Below are 27,496 nucleotides of genomic sequence, written 5' to 3' on the forward strand. Positions count from 1 at the left end.
TATATCCACATAATTACCTATACATGAATTTAATATGAACACAAGCACATTTTGTAACCTAAATACGTATTTGAGTAAAATGGGCATGTAACATTTGATTAATATTGGCTTTTTATTTATGTCCTGCTTTCTGTAATTAATAATAGACCGACTAATCGGCCTTTTTTGCCGACTAGTCGCCGACTAATCGTCGACTACAAATGTGGCCGGATAGTCTGCTTTCCCGACTAGTCGGTACATCCCTAGTTATTAGTCTTGAAATAAAATTAATGAATACTTTCTCTGCAACCATAAGTGTATCACTTCCAAACTATGGTGTAAAATGTGTAAGTATCTAATTTACCTGTTTTATCATACATTAATAAAACCGGTCAAGTGCAGGTCGAACTACGTGTAATACCTATAGGGTTCTGTAGGTACGGTCTCTAAAATACATAATAATACATCTTTGCACTTAAGACACTTTAAGTGCATCTATTTAATAAATAGTACACTACGATACAAGTGCCAAAAGTAGGTGTAACGAGTGGCGACACGAGTTACCTATTCGCACGTGTATCGTACAACATTATACAGAACATATGCCCCTTTAGTTATTCGACGTAGGCACGTAAAGTGCTAATTACCGCACCAGAGTTAGACCAAGCTAAGTTGGCAGCGATTTTGATAGCCCAGTCTGGGCAATTTAAAAGTCATAATTTAATAGAAGTTTGACGTTTAAAGTAAGTATTTACTTAATAAAAAATAGGTATATATTTACGAAAACGGAAGGTGTGAAAAGGTCGTGTCCAATGAAGAAATAACTATTCTGCGCAATTAAAAGATTTCCTTTGAAACACAAACTAAAGAAACACAGAATAGCTCGATAAAAGGGATGATATGTATTTGCATTGGATCTACCGCTGATGCAACTGACCTTTCCATGTAGGTGCCATTAATGGGTATTTGCATTGGATCTACCGCTGATGCAACTGACCTTTCCATGTAGGTGCCATTAATGGGTATTTGCATTGGATCTACCGCTGATGCAACTGACCTTTCCATGTAGGTGCCATTAATGGGTATTTGCATTGGATCTACCGCTGATGCAACTGACCTTTCCATGTAGGTGCCATTAATGGGTATTTGCATTGGATCTACCGCTGATGCAACTGACCTTTCCATGTAGGTGCCATTAATGCTCATCATCATCATCTTCCTCGCGTTATCCCGGCATATTGCCACCGCTCATGGGAGCCTGGGGTCCGCTTGACAACTAATCTCAAGAATTGACATATGACATAATTGGCTTTATGAATAAACGAGTATGAGTATGAATTGACATAGGCACTAGTTTTTTTTTCGAAAGAATTTTTCGAATCGAAAGCTCTCATGTTATGTATAATATATTATAATGTACGTACTCGTACCAACATAATTTTGTGTGTATCTATAACGTTTTGTGTGTTCCTTTCAGTATGTTTGACGTCGAATGTACATTTATTGTCTAGGCCGAGTGTAAATAACACTTGGTACATTAAATTAATCTATTTCTGAAAACTAGTTCATGAATCTGGTTTTAGTACGCAGCTGTCACTGGCCGTATCCAAGCGGGTAATTAAAATCTGCGTCCACATGAATGCCAAGCGGTAATTAACATACAGCTACCATTGTTAACGAAAAGAGTAATCGAAACTCTTACTTTTTAACACCGAGTGTGGGATAAATGTAAGCCGATCGAGAGCAACTCGCGAGCGCCGAAGGCTCGCAGGGGGCAGGAGCGGTGCGTGGGATTCGCGATTACGGGATCTCGAAGGCATGCGAAACTTGCGCGATGCAAGATGTGGAGGGCGAGGGAGGAGAGAGTGCTGGAGCTCGGGGCGCGGTGGTGGCAGTGGGGCGCGCGGGAGTGCTAGTCTCAAAATAACCCGGCGTATTTCGGTCGCGCCGCCCCCCGCGCCGGCTCGGCGGCGCCCGCGCACCGCTCGACAGCTCCGCACTATCCGCTAACTATTCGCAATCGACCGACGTCTTGGATGTTGGACTTGGGTTATAATGACTTGACTTCTGCTAAATGAACCCGTGGACTAGTATAAGTTTATTGCAGTGGCGTATTTATTTGACGGGCGAGCCCCGACGGTGTATCGAGGACTAGTCGAGTGAGAGTTTAGTGCGTGTGCTGCTGTGGCGGCGTGATGGAGAAGTCGCGGTGGTCGGAGCAGCGCTCCGAACAACGCTCCGAGCAGCGAATGCAGCACTCGGAGCGGCACGAGCAAAGCGTGCAGTCCGTGCAGCAGGAGGAACGCGTGCAGCGCACCGAGCATCACTATACGCGCCAGATGCTCAGCCAGCAACGAGGTCAGTCCCAGCAGCCGGCTTGCTTCACCCTCGTCCACTAAAATATCTCAGCTGTAATTAGAGCTTTGCATTGCGAAATGTTTCTCCTAACATCTTCATACATAAGTGTGTAGAGTGATCGTCGCCGCCGACCCGCGCGGCGATCGGCCAGCGAGTGTCTTTGGTTTCCTGGTGCGTAACTTTATTTGTGCATAGCGCTTTCCTCGCGGATGGCGCGGCTATTCTGGGGCGCGTGGGCGCCAGCCGCGCCGCCATCGGGACACAGGAATGCGCTCTCAGGCGCGACCACACTTTTCACACTTGTTTTTCATGTTACATCGACTTCCCACTGTTGCCGTCGATGTGACATGCACTGACATCGATGCGAATTAAAATGTAAACATAAAGGATGGCGAGTGAACTGAACCCGAATTGGACCGCGGTTGCGATGCTGATGCGACCCCAAACCAACTTTTATGCAATATTTAAATCTCAAGCGGCCGGCTGCTGTTATTGAGGCGTCAGGTCACTCGTCTCACCATTAAGGCTGCAGTGCGAAATCACGTTGAGAACTTGTTTACTTATAAGGCGTAAAGTCGATTCCATATATGGCTTCAGAACAAACTATGCTACCTTTGAAGGATACATTTTTCATAATATGGTAGCATTAAAAATCGAGAAACCGGGTCAAATGAAAGCGTAAGACACGAGTTGCTATCACGTACGGTTTTTTGTGCGTTCATTCATCAAGTTCATATTATTATTACCGACAGGCAGTGCGTGCCGCAGATACGCATTCTAATGGCTGATGGATCCGACGCAATCTAACGCAGCATCATGAATATGCAGCTTCTCTAGTTTTTATCACGTTATAAATGAAAATATGAAATCAAGCAATGTAACATTGATTGCGTGCTTCACGTACCACGACAGCGACCTAAAAAGCACAACATAAACAGTGACGCGGCCGGCAGAGAAAACGTTTTTGCCATGGAGGAATGCACCAAGTTGAGCGATTATCGTTTGACAATTGCCTGTTAAACCTCGTCCATTGCCGGGATGCATCGCCGCACAAACGTTAGGAATTTTCAATCATCATTAGGTATCATCGAGATTTGAGGAACGCCAGTCATGTTCAACAAATTTCACAATTAAACGAGCTATTGACAATGCATAGAATGCTTATTATACTCGATTCGAGCTAGTTAGTAGAGGCGATCTCACTTACCTAATCATTTGTACGGACGCAACAATTCGTAATTTAGCCGCATACTTAATAGCGGCATAGAAAATTCAGATAGATTGATTACTTTTGAAGTTTAAACCCGATGGTTATCATAACATGATTATGAGTACAGTTATGAGAAACTGTATCGTAAATGGATCTTGTTGTTCCGTTGAGTAGTACTCTTGTAGTAAGAGCAGTTGTTCAAATGAAGCCTGGTTTGCGTTTATTATGTAAAACTATACACGTTACCCAGCGAATAGCTCGCGTGACTCATCCCAGGTGAAAACAATATCAGACGTTGTATAATAACCCGGCGAGCCTAATTAATTATCCACCATAGTTGTTAACATTGCTCTTTATCATCAAATTCTTTAGATTCCTTCATGATTTATAACGGTTCTGAAAAAGAAACTACAAATATTTAGAGGTTTCGCAGTTTACTTATAGCCTAGGTATGTTATATTGTTAAGATTATATTTCTTAATTTATGATTTTAGAGTGTAGGTATGTAACAAATGACTGATTTTTATTATCTGTACAACCTGACGATAGTTCTGATTTGTTTTCTAAACAATAACGTAAATCAAACCTGTCTAAAGTGTATAACAAAGTATACTTACACAAGAAAAAAATGAGATGAAGCGATAATGTAGAAATGTTTGCATCTCAATAAGGAATAAACAAGAAACATTTAACGCCAAAAAGTACCTACTAGTAAAGCTCAAAGTTCTGTGCACACGCTTTTCTTTAGATAATTTTGAACGCTACGTTCGCTTAGTTGCTGTTGATAGTGAGTGCACAGCACAAAAGAACTTCACCGGCTGCCACCATAGGCCATTGAATTGACTAGGCGTGGCGGTTTTTGCGTTCGATCACTTAATTATCGGTTTTCTATTCCTCGATCGACTGAGAACTTCGGGATAATGGCGCTATTACACTATTGAGCGAAAAACGGCAAAGTGAAGCCGGTTTGTTTTCACTATTTCTTCGCGCGCAATAGAAACGTTAGACAGCTATAATATAAACGACCGCATTCACCTGTCATAATATTTTGTCTTATTACGATTTACAGACTCCCAAACGCGAGTTTGTGTAATTGGTTCCGGACTTTTGTTTTATTGGTTAGAAACAACGTCGTTCGACATCGGCTTGGGTATAACTTAGTATAACTTAAGTTAGTATAACTTTCACCGCGTTCTAATTTTATGATTTATAATTGACCCTCTAATTAGGTCCTGGCAATGAGATTTCAAACTGCAACGCGAGTTTAATTAGATTCCACCAAAATATAAATTCAATGAAACTAAAGAGGTACCTATTTACCAACTGGCGTGGTGATGTACACCACATGCATTTTTTTAAAGGGAATGAATTCTCGAATACTTTGTCTATTACTACAATTCATTATAAATTATGTTTAAAACCTCATTTCGGTAAAACATACGGGTGTTTAATTGATTTTACACTTAACTTTAGCTATAGTATATAGCTCAGTGGATTTCACTAATATAATATAGCAAAACGGAATTTGATTACCTCGGTACTAGAGAGAGAGTATATAACGTACCTTATTTGGTTATTTGGTACCTAATTTAAATAATAGCCTTAGACGCTATAAGATCTTAAGAACTTAATCTTCGGTTATTATAGTTGATAACTGCAGTATGATTATACGAATTCGGGCACGCACAAGAGTGGGTAGTTAAGTGAACAGTAGTTAGGTACACGCATAATTATGGCGAGTTGACCGAATTTCAGTTGGCAACAATTAACCAGTTACTGGGACGGGCACGGTTCCGTCTGCCGCGTAGCTAGCTCATCACAACAGGAGTAACTGTACAACGCGTCTGGGCGCAGTACACAGCTGACGCTTAATGTTGTATTTTAATAAGCTGGAATTAATGGTTACTGAATTTTGGTTGCGCGTGTACACGCGTGTATAAGATACTAAACATGACGCAATTAATAGGCAATTTATATGCAGAATCACATAGTGTTTTGATGCTAGGGAGAGATGTTACAAAAATGTCAGTTAAAATTTAGCTACTTTCACGTTGTTTTACGAAATAATCTGTGAATACTTAATGAAATATTTACGATATAGATAAATGAATCAATGATGCGCTATTAGAAATGACTGTTTATTTAGTTTGTAAATTAATTATGGTACATAACCACCATATGGTCCCAAATAATATTAACCTGATTAATAAAACTCTGATGTGTTTATATATTTCACCCCGGTGATTGCACCCACCCAAATTTGAGATTTGCAAATGCACACAACAAGTCGCACGCATTGATGAATAGAAAGTAACTTTAACTCTCCAAATATATATATAACATAAGTAAGTATGCGTCGCAAACTTCTTTTTAACCCGATTATTTAAAAATGAGTTTGATTATTTCAAGTATAACATAGTACCGTTGCAATACTGTTCGCGGCTGCACACTGTGGCGTGCGCGCGCGCGTGCCTTATCTCGCAAAACAACCTAATCTCGTTGCGACTCGATTAGTGCGCATCCACCGCATACGATCCACTTTAAACATCGCCAATTAAAACGAGCCTCCGATACTTGGCTTAAATTCTGGTTGAAAAACAACCTTTCTACTTACATATAAGTATTTGCGAAAATTAAAGACACTGCAAATGTTTAACCCACCAAGTGGTTTTCTACAAAACCAAAAATTCGCATTAATTATACTATTAATAATAGTAACGACATATTAAACCTAAAATATGTAGGGCACCTATTTGAATGGTATACGATCAGTCTTGACATACTTTAAAACGATTTAATCAAATAAAGTTATGTACACGTATTGGTAATATAGAATCCATGCTTTTAAAGAACTAGTGCCTATACACTTTCTCAAAAAGCACTTTCAAATATAATTATAAACAGATTACAATGAATATTGAGTATTCAAAGTATTCATTAATTAATAAACTATACGTTCATGATTGCAAACAAGATGAAAGCGCAAGTCGGTGCTTTCTGAACAAAACGCCTTTGAATGGAATATAAAAGACTTTCGGAATTATTAGAAAGTACTAAATGATTATCGTTGGATACAATGCGAACATGGAACCAGCTTGTCACTAACTATTACATTGATTTATGTATCTTACCTTAACAACCAGTGTCTTAAATAAAGACAATAAAGCAGCAGCAATTACCTATTTTAAACTTGGATTATAAGAATGTTTAATTTATTTCTTTTAAAAAAAATGCTCTAAAACACTATACCTACGTAGTAATCGCTGATCGGTGAAACAATCTTGAAATATCCTGAATTTAATTTCAGTGACGTAAACATAGACATATTTGTGTAGGTACCTAAATATTACACGTATACTATACCTATACGTAAAAATCTAACCATTTTATATTAGTGTTATGAACACAATTTCGAATGCCAAATGTGATGAATTAATCTAGTATGTTTTACCTATCGAGAACCACAACGCAAAATATGTACCTATTTACAATAATGCACAAAAATGGTAAACTTTCTGAACCTGGTAATGCATGCATACAATAGGAATATTTTGTTGCATAAGCGTTTCTTATACCCACTTAAACAAACTTCGTGACATGCCATAAAACGTAGTTAATCGAGCTTTGTACGCTCGAACAATAATGAAAGCGGTTGCAGAAGTAACATTAAAAGAATACTTTTACCGGACTCGCTTTTCTTTAAATTTGTAATCGGATTGTACAGTTAAACATGCACGAATTGTCGGCCACTTTCGCCGCTCCCAGCGCAGTAAGCTTAACTCTTTGGAATATCTGATGCCCGCCGTGACGCCAAATCTACGATGCACCTAATACACGAGGCCATACTTTCAACGTTTTTTGTTTAACTTTTTCCATCATTTGTGAGTATTATATATGTAGGTCATACATATAACAACTTTTACTAAAAGACCAACCCCGAAACTTGAAAGTCTTGAAACATTTTGGCTGTTTCAAACATTTCAACCTGATGATGTCAGTTTTATAGGAAAGCATTTTCTTTTACTTGATTTAGGTGTATGTTACAATTTGCCATAAAACTACTATGTAAACAACATTCAACTCCCTACAGTCCCTACATGTTTGAAAAAAAAAACAGCCTGTATAACGTATTATAATTTGACACAGGACGACGAAAATTAACTAAACTTTTAGAAAAGTATCATAAAAGTACAATAAATCGTGCGGTTAGTTTTTAAGTTTATGATTTAACATGAAACCAAACAAGGAGATAGGAAAGGTCATACAATTTATTGATCCTTAGTACCATGCTATCATGCAACATGCATTTACATTTATTTTAGAGTTCTTACTAATATTCCTTACGTATTTAAATAATTCTAGAACACAGATCTCATTTATAGGAATAACTTTGCTGTAACTGGGCTGGGCCCCGTGTTTCACGGTGTTTACAGAATACTTTTGCCAAATTGAAGCTTGAGTTTACAAATTTGCGCTGTAATGCAAACTGAAACCGCAGTTTGTTTACGGAACAACTCCTACACAACGTTTACACCAACAGTTTAAGCGATATCAATATAATTTTGTTCGGAACAGGGGCAGCCCAACTGTGGCAGTAGGTACATTCAGCAACAATAGCAGCGGATTCTACAAGTAGCCAAAACTATCTGCTACCCTGTATTAGTTTTACAAATTTAGATATAGGTACCTAAACCTAATTACCTAGGTATTATCTTTATATCGCGAGGTAGATACGTCACAGAGTATGAAATAAGTATGTATAGAGACAGTTTATTGTAAAGTCGTCGCCCAACGTGCATGAAACATTTTAACCTATGTACCTACTGTAACACAGGCTATTATTATAGCACGATAGATATAAGAAACTGAATTAGCTTGTTTTCAACAGAAGATTAAATGCAACTATCATCTTAATTTAAATGCATCTAAACCTCGACGCATGATTCACGCATATGGCAACTCAGCGGGGGGGGGGGGGACCCACGAACATATGTGCAGGCAAACAAACGGCTGCTCGGCAAGGGGTCTCGCAGAAGTGGTAATGTACAATAAAAACGAGACTACTATTTTATTTTATTTATTTATTTTATTAACTTGAAAATGTCATCTACTACTACTAATTTGAAAATGTCATCTGACATTCATAAGAAGAATTGCAAGGCGTTACAAATTTTCAGTCCCTTTTATTGCGAGGAAATAACAGATACAATAGATACAGTGTTACTTTCGCATTTAGAATAGAATAGAAACATTTTTATATTAAATATATTAAAAACGGGTCACTCACGTATTTTAAGTCGAAAATACGTGAGTGACCCGTTTTTAATATATTTAATATGTCTTTGTCTCACTGAAGTTTTGTTATTAGAAACATTTTTATTCGTAAATACACAAACAAAACAATTCTAACATGTAAGAAAAACGTAGAAAGAAATAAAGTACCACGAAATGGCCTCATCTCAGCATATATAACTTGAAAAGGATAAAAATAAATCCCAATCAAAGTACCTAATCCATTCCGCGAACCTCCGGCACTATTTGTGAAGTAACAAGAAGCGAGCCTGCCCAGAGTTAGGTAACTTCGCGGTTTCCATTTGATCCAATAGTTATAAATCTTAACCAATATTGTGCAGTATCGAGGCAAGTTTCCATCCGATAAACCTCAACAGTTGGCCAGCCCCTCCAAGTTCTGCGTAGAGCTGGTAATAAGAAATCAAGTCTCTTGACTCTGAATTTGTAGTTCTCGACTCGAGTTCTACGGTTCTATAATTATCTATGATTAAATAGGTTACAGTCACAAAATAATTAAAGTAATTTTTCTTATATTTTAGAAAGAAAGAAAAGAAAGAAAAAGCATTTATTAGCACAATAACATAACCTTAAAAACTAACAAAAGAGAACACAAAATGAGAGGTTGCGCTAAATGGTCCTTACTCAGCTAAAAAGAGTAAAAAAAAGCGTTTTAGAAGCGTAAATATCTAATTTGTATAATAACTGCAGTGATTACTACTCCACAAGTCCATACCTATTTAAATATCATATATATAATAACCAAATGAGCTCAAAGTTGATTAATGTGACTAGAGTCTAAAACACTGAGCCGAATATTGTAAGGACTCTTTAAGACTCGAGCCGGCACTAGTGCCTACCTACTGTCAGTTTTCTCAGCTCCTTGATATCGCGCAGATATTTCTCTTGCGGCGACGAGACTTAGCAATAAGTATCGGAATTCAGATTACTGATACAGAAGGCATTGGTTCCGTGGATCCGCGCTTCGGATAAATCCCTTTCCTTCTTCCCTGGTTGAGTTGACATTTTGAGATATCATATCCGGAATTTGGATATCATACCGTGAATGCAATAGAAAAGTCGAAAAAGAAAAATTGCTTAGGATATTTACATAGAGTAAAATTAAAATAATCGAGGAATTGTTTGATTTTGTGCTTAAATAATCATAATATATACTGATGATGACTATACGACTAATGATGATGTTTCTAAGAGAATGAAAAGTAATAAAATCATTTTAACTGGGAATATTTTTTGCGATTAGCGATTACGAGTAAGAGAGGTAACATTAGCGTAGTTAGTAGTTAATACACAGCCGTCGTGATAGTATAGTAGTTATATAGTTCTGGGCCCGGGCGCTAAGACTTGCTTAATAGTGATAATATGAATATGAACAGAGTGACACGGTGTCTTTCAACCTGTGGGTCGTTCAGTCACGAGAGTTCCTATTTAAGGCCTTGGAAAAATATCGTAGAAAAAAACAACACAGGTTACAAATAACGAAGGGTAAAAAAATGCCGCGTCTACCGCCAGTTTTTGTTGCAAAATCGCATCATTTATGAAATATTAGCGAAACAGTTTGCAAACTTAGTATTTCTTTATCTTTTCTTTAACTGATCGAATAATTTTAAGAATCCAAAAACATTTTTAATTTCCTCCTTATTCTTACCTATTGATGTTTAATGACAAAAATGCAAACAAGTAACACACGTGGCGCAAGTTCAATGATATATTATGTCTTTATTATTGTACACGTAGGTAGAGCCTCCATCAAAAATACCTATCTGGTCTAAAAATGAAGGTATTATAGTTACATATCTTTGACGGATAAATCAACGCTGAAAGCGTACATGTGTGAAAGACTCCGCGTGCCATTTCATCCGAAGCTATTCGGAGCGCATCCATCGGAATTGGCTTAGCCAGGAGCGGATGGAATGAGGACATTCGATTACTCGCGTCCCGGAGGCAATCTCACTTGATACCTTCGACGGTTGATTTTTACACGCCGTTAGTAATTTTTGATTTAAAAAGTTGGTTAAGATTTTATAATTATGTATTTTTATGACGTGTCTAATTCACTGCAATACTTTCATACTCGCACAACATTTTAAACCAATTATAAGTACCTATTTAAATTTTCTTACCATCTCTCCTTCTAAATATTCTTCTGTTTTCTACGTGGAAATGCCATACCCAGGTGGCGCAGTGCCATACTCGGGTGAACATTGTTTGCTGGCGCGGACGCTTCGCGTATCGTAACCCTGCCAGGCTGTGTCAAGGTCGCCATTGTAATTAACAAGTAGCCCACCGCCCTTTATCTGGAACTAGATTAACCTGATGTCACACTAGCTTACACGATATACTTGTTACATACGCTTAGAGTTAGAGGACCTGCGACGAGGTGCGTTAACACAATTGATTTTAGCAGAAAAATTGGTATAGATCACAACAGAGCATTTTTACTTCAATTTCCTATTTGCTTTGATAATTGCTTGAACAGAACAAAGTGAGGGAGTATCATGAGATGACAATCCTATATATGAATTTACATACAAGCCAACTAATTGTAAAGAACGCAATACGATGTTTAGTCGTTTGAGTTCAATTTTAACCTACGTCGAGTAGAGCATTTGAATTTAAATAAAGTAGAATAACGAAAACCAGAAAAAGCTTTCAATCTAACCACCACCTCAAATTGCCTCAGAGATGTGTGTAAGACAAGTTGTACCTTCCCCTTGTATGAGTTGGGCATCCAACTTGGGAGTACCTTTAAATCAAATTATGTTAGTTAAGTAATTAGATATCTAGGTCTAGTATTCCTAATTGAAGGTAGGTATATTTCTTTTTAGTATATCACTATTTAAAACCTGGTATTATGACATTTGTAATTCACCAAATACGTATTTAGAACGTGGTACGTATAGATATTAATTCCAACAATCTGTGCTACTATTACAGAATAACAACAAGGAATAGTCGATCCACCCATATCCAAAACAAAAGTATTTATAATACAAAACGGAGTAACAGTAGATTATTTTACCTATTAAATTTTTAACTAAATAAGTATACCTAAGGTTGTCATCGCTGTAAAGGTCGCCTCCTCATTTCTGTTTCTACGTTAATGTGTACCAAAATAATTTCTAACTTTACCTATGATATGTATTACAGTTTTTTAAAGTAAAATAACGCCAGACTGAATTAAAGCGGTAAATGTGGGGCGACTGGCCACCGTAAGTCGTTGAGCACGTTCCTTGACTTAATTCCAACCGCTATTCTAGCATAGGCGAGCATCAGATTCAGGTAAAAAATATAGTGTGCGAATTGGTATAAGTGAACAAAAAGAATGCGCAATCGGACATTAACTAATATTGGTTACAATGAAGCGATTGCTCGCGGTTTTAGTTTTATGCATCGACAACAACACGCACGCCTCGTGACAATGGCGTGAAGATGCTAAGGCCAGAAGGCCACGCACCCCTGTGTAGGTACCTATAAATAATTTGTTTTGTTTAAATTTTTAAGGAAATTTCAGGGGAATTATGGATTGTTTTTAAAAAACATAAACCTAATAACAGTGTTGTGCAAGGAAGCTTAAAATATGAGGTGCTTTGATTTCAGATAACTTTGAAGTCATGTTTAGGAGATATTATATTAAACAAATGTGGCTTTCCATCAGTGAAGGGTTACGTTTAGCTAAAGCAACAAAGTTCGCGATTGACATTCGTCACTTCACATAAAACCAAAGTCAAAAGTTGATTTTCACAAAACAATTCGCATAATACTTAATAACAAAGATTCAGTAATTTGAAACAGACGCGCGGGGCATTGTCATTGTCGTAATTAAAGTATTATACGTATGAGCGAGTTATATAATCAATTTCATGCCTTTAGACTCTGTGCGGAAAGAGAAGAGTCGTAGAATGTATTGGATCCCATACATTTCACGACTCTTCTCTTTCCGCATATACTCTATCAACGAATTGTTAGGGCTAACCCTAGATCTTATGAACGATCAATCGAATTGAAATCCTTATTATTTTCCTTATAGGTAAGTCGGTTGAAAATGGAACTACACGTCTTGTGATTTAGTAAAAACGTAGAGTCCGTCTAAGCTAACTTTGCAACGAATTTGAACAGACAATGTGTGGAGGTGTCATTATAAACGTCATATTTTCATAGAGATTTGTCATTGATTACGGCATTTGCGCAATTTGTCATTGCAAATGCCAAGCAGAGTTAGCTTTGTCCGCCTCTAATCAGTTTTTAAATGATTTTTCAAACGTTCTAAAACTGTGGGCATATAATGTAAACCGTTTGGAGGATAAACTGACGTCTGCTAACCCTATGTCGACAGGAGGCATTCGTTTCGGTAAACATGGCTCGGAATTAAAACATTTTACAGGCACGTTATTCAGGCATTTCGCTGGCAAACACTTCTCAAACAAGAAGTCGGCATTTTTCGGTTCATGTCCATCTGGAAATCCTATTTCTAGATTTGACGTGAAAGAACCTTTTCCGGTTCCATTAAATAGGAAAGCTTTTATTATAAATCCGATAAATAAACAAAAACATAGGTAGGTAAGGAGTGATAATCGTATAATAAAGGTTAATAAGGAACCTGAAGTTTTTTTTATATTTCCTAAAATATTTTCATACTATGCACTATGCAAGTATGCAAGTGTAGCAAATCTTATAGACCCCTTGTCTTGCCTGCAGGTACCTATTACTATTACTACTCTTCGACCGTAAACATGTCCGATATTTACTCCGATATTTACTCCAAGAAAGCTACGGTGATGCTCGCCATTACTATCCTCGCTTTATAAAACTCACATCTCATTGCTGCTTATTTTGAATGTTACCACATTGCCAGCAAGGTTCCAAGTGCCGTAAACATAGGTTAAAGATACGAGGTTAACAAAGTATGTAGGCGATTTCTTTGTTGGCCCAGTAATTGACGGAGTAGGTAATTATAGCCAATAATAGCACAGATCGCTACCCGTGATAATCACGTGAGATATTAATTTATAAATTATACAATGCGGGCAAACGGAGCGTGTTAATATAGCGAAAAAGTAAACATTTATGTTATACGGTTGGTCAAAAGTTATCGTGAACGTGAACCTCAGTTCCTTTAAACGAATTGGCAATGATCGCAGTGGGGAATGTGCCAATTTCAGACTAGAAGGGTTTTATTCAAAATTACCTACGAGTACCTATAAATTACCGTTTGGCAGGTTATGTACGCGTATGAACTATCAATGCATTTTAGTTGATTCTTCTGACCGTATATGTTATTTTATTGTTTAATTATTACATGTTAATTTTATATAGCGTGACGCGTAATTTATTAACTCTTTGTTTCGATGATGGTTAAATCACATGTTAAATTATGCCTCGACAGTTTTATGATCGGAAGCGTCAAAGGGTAGAATTGGATTACTAGGTAGGTACAGTGTACATTTTCATTGGTGTAAGCGTAAAAAAGGCGCTTTTATTTAAACCTATTAAATTGACCAACATCCACAATCCACATAATATTTGATGATGATGATGATGTTTGTTTAAAACAACGTTTAACGCTCTCTCTTAGTAGTCGCATTCTGAAAATTTGAGACGGTAGCTCAATTTGAGTGGTTATAATTTCAGCTCGTGATATGGCCACTAACACCAAAGATAAGGTCACTTTTGTAAATTGTGGCGCAGTAATCACTAGTTTAAATTGTAAAAGTTTTTTTTTGTAATTTTAGAGAATTTCGTGTCACTCGCCCACGGTCATAGAGAAATATAGTAAGCCAAAAGTGCTCACTCCATACATCAGTTCAGACTATTAATTTCAGTGTCTACATCTAGCATCGAGTAGCGGAACTATCAGTACTGCTACTTGACAATAGATGTAGCACCGACCGGAAAGTCTTATCTCAACAGCATAAGACTTTCCGGTCGGTGCTACATCTATTGTCAAGTAGCAGTACTGATAGTTCCGCTACTCGATGCTAGATGCTAATAGTCTTTTTGGTACTAAAACTGATGTATGGAGTGAGCACTCTATGTATTTTTAGGGTTCCGTACCCAAAGGGTAAAAACGGGACCCTATTACTAAGACTCCGCTGTCCGTCCGTCCGTCCGTCCGTCCGTCTGTCACCAGGCTGTATCTCAGTTCCGTACCCAAAGGGTAAAAACGGGACCCTATTACTAAGACTCCGCTGTCCGTCCGTCCGTCCGTCCGTCCGTCCGTCCGTCCGTCCGTCCGTCTGTCACCAGGCTGTATCTCACGAACTGTGATAGTTAGACAGTTGAAATTTTCTCAGATGATGTATTTCTGTTGCCGCTATAACAACAAATACTAAAAATAGAATAAAATAAAGATTTAAGTGGGGCTCCCATACAACAAACGTGATTTTTGACCGAAGTTAAGCAACGTCGGGCGGGGTCAGTACTTGGATGGGTGACCGTTTTTTTGCTTGTTTTTTTTGCTTGATAAAGATAAAGATAGTTTATTCAAGTAGGCATAATTACAATGCGCTTATGAACGTCAAATAAAGCTAGGTAGACCGGCTCCAACCCTACACCTCTGCCCCGAGAAGATTTAAATCCCCCCTCAATTGGAGGAGGGTATCCCATTATGGGACCGGCAACAAACTCGGCGGGACACATCTTTTCAAAAATAATTACTTACATCTTGTTTTGCTCTATTTTTTGTTGATGGTCCGGAACCCTCCGTGCGCGAGTCCGACTCGCACTTGGCCGGTCTTTCTCTATGCGCACGGTATAATCCCAACATTTTCAAGTCGTGGCACCCGGGCTTAGGCCTTATAGAAGAAAATTTTGTCCCAATTCAAATTCAAATGGTTAGTAAGGTTAAACGATTACATAAAGTTAGGTCGAGAAAAAATACAAGCGAAAACATATCACGACTGGTCTTGAATCTGAGACATTATAATTCCACATAACAATATGAAGTAATATATGAAATTACAAAACTGATTTTTTAGTGCTGCTTACTGCACACACTTAGCTTAGATAATTTTTTGAGTTTTCAACTTAAAGTAGCGTCTGTAAAGCTGGCCCATCACTTAACTTACGCAGTGAATTCAGAAAACATTTTAAAATCCGGCTTCTTATTTAAAAAATTCTTATGATAGGTAGGTACATTCACAGACTAAGAATTTTGAAGAATAAGTCAGTAATAAAAAATACAATCTTTAATATCAGAAATATGTAGATAGCAAGTTTCTCGTGTATAAAATTCGCTTGGAAAACGATTGCTCATGAGCAAACGTACTTAATTATTCTCTCTACAGTACATTTAAAATACCGTAGTAAGGCACATTAATGCGACAAAGTACTAATAAAAATTACCGGCTTTTTGAGGCTGTCGTGATCTTGAAGTATGAATCATGGAGCATGCAGCCATATGGTGGAGTGGGTCAAGCCCGCCGGACCGTATGCGCCGCTACGCATATCGCGGCATCTACTACTCTATACTTCGAAATTAAAAAGTCGTATGTCAATACGACACTCGTAACAATACTACCTTTATTTAACATAGCAAAGTTGTACCTCGCTAAGTATTCGCACCTCCTTACATGATATAACGGTGGTATAACTTATGAAAATGGTTAATTAGTGTTTGCGCGGCGGAGTTAAAAGGTAAAGCAACTAAAAAAACCAGCCAAGTGCGAGTCGGACTCGCGTTCCAAGGGTTCCGTACATTACACAATTTTTAACAATATGTTTTTTTTAATGAAAAGTGACTAAAATGTCTTTAAAAAACCCATCAAAAACTGCACATTTCTAATAGGTTTTCCTGTCATCTTTAGATAAAGAACTATTTAGTGTATTTTTTTCAAAATTTTAGACTCGGTAGTTTTAGAGATAAAAGGGGGGATGGTTATTTTTTTGCTTATTTTCTTGAATAACTGCTAAACTATTTATCTTAAAATTATAAAAAAAATATATTTGAGATTCTCAAGGTGAGCTCGTTCATTTGATATGTAACACGATATAGTTTGAAATGCTAATGTTAATTTGCTCTTTTACCCCCCAAAAGTGGCCTCGATATTTAAAATTATTATTTTTTCCGTTACATGTATTTTTAACAATATATGTTTTTTTTTAATAAAAAGTGTGTAAAATGTCTTTAAAAAACCCATAGGAGTCGGATCAAAAGTTTTTGATCCGACACAAGTACTTAGTTAAGTACTTGAGTCCGATTCACGCTTGACTGCACATTTCTAATAGGTTTTCCCACAGACCTAGAATCCGCTCGCGCTTGACAGACAGCTTAAGTGTGCGAAAGGGAAGCTATCACGTATATGAACATCCCATGAGTGCGAAAGAGTTGGACTACCAATGAGAAAACGTAACCACTTTTGAGTTTGACGACGGCCGCTGACGGCCAAGAGCGTATCACGGTAATTTTCAAATTGAAAAATATACACGGATTAGGACGAAAAGTATTAAATAAAGTAATTCAGTGAAGATGGTGTCTTGTAGTGTGCCGGGTTGCAGTGTCACAGGGCCAAATAATCCAAGCAAATACTCATTTCAGAGGATTTATGGTATTCCGAGCGAAATTTTCATAACGATATTTTGTCAAATTAACAGCGTAAAAAGTTTAAGAAGCCGGTTTATACAGTTCATTATAAGTTTTTCTTCCTTTGTGTGCTAATATTTTATCATATTAGTCGATAATTTAAAATATTTTGTGTAAAAACATAATCTGTTACTTTACGCTAGGGCTTGACAAAATGTTCATATGACAGTATCGATAACTTGTCGGTATATCAATAGCTATGTAATTATTTCTTCACAAGACATCATTAAGATATTAGCTTTTATAACCGACTTGAAATAATAACGAATGTTATACCTTTTTGAAGGTGCTCATGTTTAGCAATAAATTTAAACTTCACTTTCCAACACAGTGAGTTACATTAAGATAAATCTGCAAGGATTTTGATAGCACACGCAGTGCAAGTGTTATTTATACGCCTTAATGTCGTAGAATTTTTACGTTTAAAATAACACATTTGAAAAAGTAGTCGATAAAGCAATCAAACATCGACAGATTATTAATATGTTGTAACTTGACATCACTATTTTTGATCTCACATAGACAATTTACGCACACACTTGCATTTCATTTTTGGTCACACTTTTGTTCTTGTTCATCTAATTCTGTGGGTTTTCCTGTCATCTATAGGTAAAGAACTATTTGAAGGGTGCACGGAAAGAACATGCTTGTCACTTCAGTAACATTTTGAGTAATCGCGCTTTTCAAATTTAGAACAATGTCAAAACGTAGGTATGGTAATTCCGTGACCAGGTATTATTTAACTAAAAAAAAGTTGTGTCACATTTATTATACAGTGGTAGCAAAAGATATAACTAATAGTTCATTAAGAGCTTTTCATTTATAGATAATAATCTCGTTTTCCAAACAAAGTGACTAGACATGTTCTTTCCGTGTACCCTTCATTTAGTGTATTTTTTCAAAATTGTAGACCCAGTATGGTTTCAGAGATAAAGGGGGGAATGGTAATTTTTTGCCTATATTCTTGAATAACTGCTAAACTATTTATCATAAAATTATAAATAAAATATATTTGAGATTCTCAAAATGAGCTCTTTCATTTGATATGTAACACGATATAGGTAGTTTGAACAACTTTATTTTTTAATTTGCTCTCTTACCCATAAGTGGCCTCCATATTTAAAACTAAATTTTATACGTTACATGTATTTTTAACAATATGTTTTTTTTAATGAAAAGTGAGTAAAATGTCTTTAAAAACCCGTAGGGGTCGGATCAAAAACTAAGTACTTAAGTCCGACTCACGCTTGACTGCACATTTCTAATAGGTTTTCCTGTCATCTATAGGTAAAGAACTATTTATTGTATTTTTTTCAAAATTTTAGACCCAGTAGTTTCAGAGATAAAGGGGGGGGAATGGTAAATTTTTGCCTATTTTCTGGAATAACTGCTAAACTATTTATCTTAAAATTATAAATAAAATATATTTGAGATTCTCAAAATGAGCTCTTTCATTTGATATGTAACACGATATAGTTTGAAAAACTTTATTTTTTAATTTGCTCGTTTACCCCCCAAAAGTGGCCTCCATATTTAAAATTCATTTATTTTCGTTACATGTCCGCCTTTGGGTCACAAACTTACATATGTGGACCAAATTTCAACTTAATTGGTCCAGTAGTTTCGGAGGAAATAGGCTGTGACGGACGGACGGACAGACAGACAGACAGACGCACGAGTGATCCTATAAGGGTTCCGTTTTTTCCTTTTGAGGTACGGAACCCTAAAAAGTCAAGTCTATGTACAATTTTATAAAGCTTAAAATATATAGTGTCTTTGTTTTGCACGGATTGCATTACTTAAAGCTGTATGTACTTGCCTTACCTACTACATGTCAACATCAAAGGTTCACGTAGTATATAATTATGTATTCGATGTTTTTTCTTAAGGCCGGGATACAAGCAGACTGGTGTTACAGTAACAGTATAAGTAATTACCTAACTAACTGCTACGTTGTACAGATATCGTGCATTCGCATTGTCGTCAAAAATACTTTATGAGCATTGTTGAAAGGGTTAAAATAACTGTGTAATAAAAAACACAAACACATGCAAAAGGTTTTTTGCTGTATCGTATGCTGGCTACAATTCCTGCTATTGGAATGCAAATTCGCGCGACCAAAATAAACAATTGCCGGCGTGGCTACCGGAGAGTAGGTTGTCTGCGGTTAGGCGGTTACACACCTCTGCCAGGGGTGTTGCAGTCGCTTGGTAGCACGGGCTAGTTGAAGGCACAAGGATCGAAGACTGGTCTCTAGATGAAGTAACACTGTACACTCTAAAACTAGACTCGTAAATAGTAGAGTAATAATCTATTAATTAATTATTATTCATCTAACAGCTAAATTAGGCCATGACCACTAATGTTTTTGTATATTTAGAAGGTAGTGATTTTCGAAAATACCCTTTTTTCGCATTAGTTACAAATGTTACAATGTCCCTTAATAAAGTAAGAAAAACAAGTCCCACATATAGTTTAAAATTATATCTGAATTAGTGTGTAATTTAGTATGTTCATTGCTCTTCAGTTAATCCTAAATTAAATACACTTAGATTTTGCTAATATTGTTACCGTAATAACGATTTCCATTTCGTGACGTCAGAATAAGGTATTTGTAATTTTACCCGACTAAAATGAAGGAATGATTCTTCAACGGATTGGTGGATGAAAAGGCGTCATAAAATTAATCAGGCTTGGACTGAAGCTTTTATCATAATCTTTTAACTTTGCTTACTAGTCTTAGGCAGGTACTATCTATGACGGCTGCGCTACATTTCCTGTATTTCGGTAAGTATCATCTTCAATAATGTTAGTATTTTCTATATAGTTAGTTGAAGTATCTACTTATCGATAACAGTTATGTCGATATTTCATTGTGTCTCTCGTTTTTGCTAGACATTACATTACCTTCAACCCATATTATACAACAGGTATATTATTAGAAATTAGGCATACAATTTCAAACCGAAACAATTAATTTCAAAATAAGTCTTCACCTACTTTATGAAGCATTTGGTAGCGAGCCAGGAACGAGCGCTCGCATTGTATTCATACGATAAACCTTTCAAATAAATTAGTTATGACATGAATTTTAAAATAAACGTACCTACACTTAAACTGAAATAGTCATCACAGCCTCAATTATAACTGTGGCCCGAATTCCAGCTTGGAACAGAACGGTCGTTTTGAGTATTCCATGAAAAAAAAAACGAAAGTAGCTATAGTAACTGTTTCATTTTACCGAGGAACTAGTTAATGATTTTAGTACTTATCATCAGTGCAAGGTACACATAATTAAGATACCTAAATAGATATTATACCTAAATCATCGTGTCAATCGTGCTAGCGCGTTTGTCCGCGTAGGTATACATACATATTGCCTAAAAGGTGGGAAATGCTTTGTCTAAAACGGGGTTACGTTAGTTGTTAGCGTCAATATCACTGCCATGGTTTCGGGGTTCCGTGTACGATAGGTGACAATGACATAAGGAACTTTATTGCGGCAATTGTGTGGTATACAGAACTTAGGGGCGTAAGAACTTTTCGCAATTAGCAGTTTTTTTAGACACCAGTTTTTTATTTGATAATTTAGCAAAACAAAAATTGACGACATAATCGATGTAAAAACTGATTTCATACCTACATGTAAATGCCGACTGTCATTCACTACAAATGTAAAAATTTAGCCAATAACTACTAAGAGTTTTTGTGAATCAACATAGTCGTCATCACTATAGCTTAATTATTGTCATATTCGTCATATTGTTTTATTACTTTAGGTTTACTATTACATATTTAATTTTACAGCGCATTGGCGCCCCTAGCTGTAATGCTGTAAAATATTACCTAATAAATATCAATTAATCCAATTTTTATTTAAACTCTTATAAATATGCAGACACTTAGTAAAAGTAAATGTGAATCCGTTTAGTTTCACTACAAATTGGCAAACATTATTTAAATCAAGAGCAATATGTATGTGTACCTTTAGGACAGTTTTTTACACAAAGGCTTTGAACCCTGGAAGGAACTTGTATTGGCTGTATCCAGCGTGAAGCGTGGATACGAGTAAGAGTATATACGATTGGCCAAGAATGCTCAACCCGCCGAACCGGTCCCGCCGGGCCGATGCAAAAAATACTATAAGCCAACAATGTTGAACTTAGTCCATTCACCAGAGTTCTTAACTGTCCTATGACAATAATAATATGACACATCGTCTTACTTTACTGATTGAATATATTATCGGGTTACACTTCTCAATGGAAAACAATTAGTTCCGGTGTACCCCAGGGATCTCATTTAGGCCCGTTGCTTAACGATTTAGTTAAATACATCAAACACTCAAAGGTTTTGCTCTACGCAGATGACACGAAAATTTATAAAGTCATAAATACGATTGAAGATTATTATTTGCTGCAGGATGATTTAATAAGTATTTGAGACATTCTGTAGAAATAATGATTTATTTTTAAATATAAATATATGTAATAAACTTTACACGGAAAAAAATAATGCACAATATAACTTCACATTATGTAATAATTACCTGCTTAGAGTAACACTACTCCGTGATCTTGGAGTTCTACCCCCTTATTCATAAACGTTTACTAAAGTTGACAAGCCGATAATAATCGTTTGTCCCTTTCCGACGTATTAGTATGATGACTATGATGGAAAGGGACAAACGATTATTATCGGCTTGCTAACTTTAGTAAACGTTTATGAATAAGGCGGCTAATGGATTCTAAACTGTCGTTCATACCTCATTTAGATTCTGTCATAAAAAAGGCGTACAAAGTAAAAACAACTAGGCTTCATTCTAAGAGTTGGTAAACCATTTAAAAATAGTACCACCTACAAAATCCTTTTTAGGGTTCCGTAGCCAAATGGCAAAAAACGGAACCCTTATGGATTCGTCATGTCTGTCTGTCTGTCCGTCTGTCTGTCCGTCCGTATGTCACAGGCACTTTTTCCGAAACTATAAGAACTATACTGTTGAAACTTGGTAAGTAGATGTATTCTGTGAACCGCAATAAGATTTTCACACAAAAAAAAAAAACAATAAATTTTGGGGGTTCCCCATACTCAAAAACTAATTTTTTTTATCAAACCCATACGTGTGGGGTATCTATGGATAGGTCTTCAAAAATGATATTGAGGTTTCTAATATCATTTTATTCTAAACTGAATAGTTTGCGCGAGAGACACTGTACTTCCACAGTGGTAAAATGTGTCCCCCCCCCCTGTAACTTGTAAAATAAGAGTACAGAGTAAATATATGATGTACAGTCACCAGCATAAATATATGACTGTGGGCAGCCGTGCAAAAATATCTGATGCTCCATTGGAGGCATAAGTATATGACGACACTACCTCGGTAAAAATATGTGATGCTCTGTGGCCGGCAAAAATATCGTTAATCTGTATCCGCATAAATATCGAATCGAGTCGCTTAAAAATATTTGATTACTCATAAAAATCAAAATTATCTGATTACTCTCATCTGGCATAAATATCTCTCCACTGTGAAAGCAAATACATCGGGTGGACGACGGACCACCTATTATAATATCTGACACGTTGGAAAATCACAAATATGTTATCGACCTTCAAAAACGAACCATACATGTTTGGTATAGAGCCGTAAATTGTATGAAGTGATTTGACAATTCACGAAAAGAGTGCAGACTTGTCATTGTATATGTCTGTCTCACATTATATTCTATCATCGATTTGACGGAATAAAATGGATATAATTTTTTTGTAAATTTGAACGTATTGCAATCATATCATGAATCTAGTATATTACTGGATCTAGCATGAGGGATGGGGGAAATGACCGAACGGGATAGTCTTATGTATCATTCAGTAGGAGTAGCAGCGAAAGCGCTATTATTGTTTGTCCTGGTCACAGTCCACAAGTAGGGCTTGCAAATATTCGAAACTTTCAGATATTCGAATATTCGACTTTTTCTGACGACGTATTCGAATATTCGAATAATTATTCGAATATTATAAAAAATAAGAAAAGGAACGAGAAATCGGTTTATTATCGTTTTATTCAAAAGCTTTTTTCACATATTGCTAAAACTAAGGATATTTGGCAGAAATCCACTGAATTGACTAGATTTTATCATCCTACTATTTATAAGATGCCCACATTTATAAAAACAAGTAAAACGCCAAAATTAGACGTATTTAATATTTCTAGATAAAACTTATTATAAATGCGTCGTTGCGTGAAATAATATAACTTTAACCATCCAAACACTTAGGTATGTAAGATATTTTTTTTAGTTGGTAATTATTTTCCGATTTAAATTAACTTGTAATCACTCAGAGGCCTGTAAAAAGGCCTTTAATTTCATTGTATTTTGAATCTTTATTGACTTTATTTGTTTTGGCAAGTTATTATTCCTAATGGTCGGCTAATTATATAATATTGAAATATTTAAGGGAAAAAGTTAGTTGAGTACTGGGTGGATTATTCGTCAGCTAAAGGTGCATGGTTAGATTACCAAGTTGGGCAGGTTTGGTATGATTAAATTTGAGAATTGCGATAAGTGGCATGGTTTAGACTTCAAAAATTCGCTTAACGTACGCTTGTACTGAATAAACAGAATGACCCTTTAACTTAAAACTTACGCACCGTAAAAATAACATACTTTTTGATTTCGTTTTCTTTTAAATTGAGTTAGGTTTCACTGTATTCACGAAGTCTATCGAGAGGAATACAGTAAAAATATTATTTCCTTCGTTTTTGTGTACCTACCGTTCCTCATTCACTGTAAATACCCGTAAAACACACAGAAACTGTAACTACAGCGGATGACATAGATTTTTTTATAGTAATAAAAAATATTCGAATATTCGAAACCTGAGCGGCCGAATATTCGAATATCAAAACAGGTCGAATATTCGACAAATTCGAATATTCGAATATTCGAATTGCAAGCCCTATCCACAAGTTGACTTCTTTATCATCCTTTTTTATGTAAGAACATGTAAGAAGGAGGTTTATTAGTTTTATTACACATCTTCTATTAAAAGTCTACCTGAATTATGTCACAATTTAAAATTGCAAATGAAATACGTGAGACAGACATATGCAATGACAAGTCTGCACTCTTTTCGTGAATTGTCAAATCACTTCAGACAATTTAAGGCTCTATGCTATCCAGGTATGGTTCGTTTTTGCCGATTGATGACATACATATTTCATAATTTCGTGTCAGATATATAGGCGGTCCGTCTGCCATCCCATGTATTTGCATTCACAGTGGAGAGATATTTATGCCAAATGAGAGTAATCACATAATTTTTATTTTTATGAGTCGTCAAATATTTTTAAGCCACCCGATCCGATATTTATGCGGATACAGACTAACGATGTTTTTGCCGGCCACAAAGCATCACATATTTTTACCGAGGTAGTGTCGTCATATACTTATGCCTCCAATGGAGCATCAGATATTTTTGCACGGCTGCCCACAGTCATATATTTTTGCTGGTGACTGTTCGCAGCCATCTCGAGTTTGCTAGTACAGTTTGGAAACCGTATCATAATATCCATATTGAACGAGTGGAACGGATACAAAGAAAGTTCCTTAAAACTCTCGATTTTAGAACTGGGCACACACATGTTAGCTATAGCGAATCACTGATCCACGATAAACTTCCAACAGTCAGTAACCGTCGAGATATCGCAGATTCCGTCTTACTCTAAAAAATTATGCGCAACATATTAGATGTCCCCTCACTTCTACACCAAATACAGCTCAGAGTTCCTCGTAGACGTCAGCCTCACTGTCAGAAGAAAAGGTTATTCTCGATTCCCAACAGTAGAACGTGTTATGCAGAAAATATATTCATAAGGCGTGCCTGCAAACTATTTAACGAAAATGACAAGCTCTCTAACATAGATATATTTACTTGTTCCATTAATACTTTAAAACGTGCTTTTCTTTAGGTAATAATGTATCTTTTCTTTTCTTTACGCTCTCAAATGTTTAGTTTTGGGTAACATTTAAAATTGTAATCTTTAAAAAAAAAACAGACTGTGATTTTATGTAACAAATGAAACTCTAGGTCTAAACTTAAGCAATATTGTACAAGTACTGTTTGTAAACGACTGTATGTTTCTAAGGGCCACCCCCCATCTAGCGTCTTTCGAGCGTCGGCGTCGGTCAGCGCTATGGAAAATGACGTCGCTGCGCAGTTGCGTCGACGTTGCGTCGAGCAGGGCCATAGAGTTGTAGACGCCGACGAGACGCCGACGCTCGAAAGACGCTAGATGTGGGGTGGGCCTTATTGAGCGAGAGTCCAAATACTTATGGCGCTTCAATATTACGATTTATTTCAAGTATTGATGCCACGTCCATTAAGGGTGTTTTTTTTAAATATCACATCTGTGGCAAACAAGCATACGGGCCGCCTGATGGTAAGCAGTCATCGTAGCCTATGGACGCCTGCAAATCCAGATGTGTTACATGCGCGTTGCTTTTAAAAACCTGTATTACACTCTTTTTTTTTTCCTTTTAATTTTGGAGTTTTATTTAACTAGGTTTAGCTACGTATACAAGTAACTGTAGGTATTTGGCAACAAAATGTTTATTGTCTAGTTTAACTTTTTATGGCACATTACGGCATAAGTACTTGTTTATGTCGAGAACTTTTGACCAAATTTCAGCGCTTTTTGTAAAGAACGTATTTCCAAGCTAACTCTGCACAGACTTTGCAATGACAAACTGTAGATATGACACCATAAAATAAATATTTCCATGTAATTTGACCTTTATTGTGGCACCTCCACACTTTGTCACGCCTATAAGGCGGTGCAGATTTAGACTGACTCTAGAAAGCTAAAGATATAAAGAATTTATTATAATACCTTTAGAATGTATACGGAACAAATGCAAGTATGATTTCGAAATGTAATTTTCATTTCTTTTTCTGAAAACGACAATTAAGTATTTTTTCTTTGCTTAATTTTACCTGTGGTGCAGTAGAAGGTTATTCTAATTGTTTGCAATAGACTATGTTATGTTGTTTGTATGCTGCATGAAAGGGATGTGCGATCATCATCAGTGAGCCAAGTGGGCAATGACTAACTGTGAATGACTAAACTGACTGCCTGACTTGGCTTACTTTTCTGAGCGGTTCAGATTCTTGGCGGACGGAAGTGACCACTGCCGACTCCGATCGAGCGGCAAAATGCTGGGATAACGCGAGAATAATGATGACAGGCAGTCTTTTATGAGCCCATAGTCTTAAGGTTTATCACATGTGAGGCTATAAGGGCGTTTTCTAAAATAAATATTGAAAACCCAATTCTCCCAGATCCTGGTGTTTTTGGGTTCTTTCAACTCAGAATCACTAGCATATTCAATCCTGATGATAAAAAAAATTGTCCCAAAATTTTGTATGAAAATTGTACATTCCACTACGTCACGTTGCATGCAAGTGAAAAATTTTCTCATAATAAAAACGTGACGTAATGAAATGGACATTTTGGGACATCTTTTTTTAATGGTAGGATGGAGAGTGCTGTCGATTCTGAGTAGAATGAGCCCAAGAATGTCCAGATTTGAAATAATCGGGTTTTCGATATTTATTTTAGAAAAAGCCCATAAAATGTTTAACCCAATGTTTAATAATTAATTACTTTTATGATTTTTATCAAATAACATGGACATAGTTCTATACAGGGTGTCCCAAGAACATGCCACTAGTTATGAATACTTAACTATCTCATCCCTTCAAAACATTTCATAAGATTAAATCAATACATCCCCGTAACGTGAGTGCGTCCACGAAAATGGTTATAGTAATAAGATACGAGCTTCGTGGACCAAAATAGCCGCGTGTGACGGACCGGCGCAGTGACTCACGCGCGCGCGGCAACGAATGAGCTAACCTAATGACCCATTTATTGCCAACTAAGAAAAAAGTGACCTAACTTACAGGATCACCATAAAAAAAATTGATACTATTTTTATACCATACAAACTTTTATACTTACCTTTTTTTTATATCACGGCGGTGGCAAACAAGAA

At 36.5% G+C, this 27,496-nt stretch overlaps 1 protein-coding gene across 1 annotated transcript in view; it reads left to right on the forward strand.

Moving 5' to 3' along the window:
- The first annotated feature begins 1,814 nt into the window (after positions 1-1,814).
- Positions 1,815-27,496, forward strand: part of LOC134661746 (titin) — a 122,220-nt gene continuing 96,538 nt past the window's right edge. The window contains exon 1 of the mRNA XM_063517928.1: positions 1,815-2,337. Coding sequence (XP_063373998.1) covers positions 2,175-2,337 — 163 coding nt within the window. The 5' untranslated portion in view covers positions 1,815-2,174. The remainder of the gene's footprint in view (positions 2,338-27,496) is intronic.

Source organism: Cydia amplana, chromosome Z (genome assembly GCF_948474715.1).
Source record: "Cydia amplana chromosome Z, ilCydAmpl1.1, whole genome shotgun sequence".
NCBI classification, from domain to species: domain Eukaryota; kingdom Metazoa; phylum Arthropoda; class Insecta; order Lepidoptera; family Tortricidae; genus Cydia; species Cydia amplana.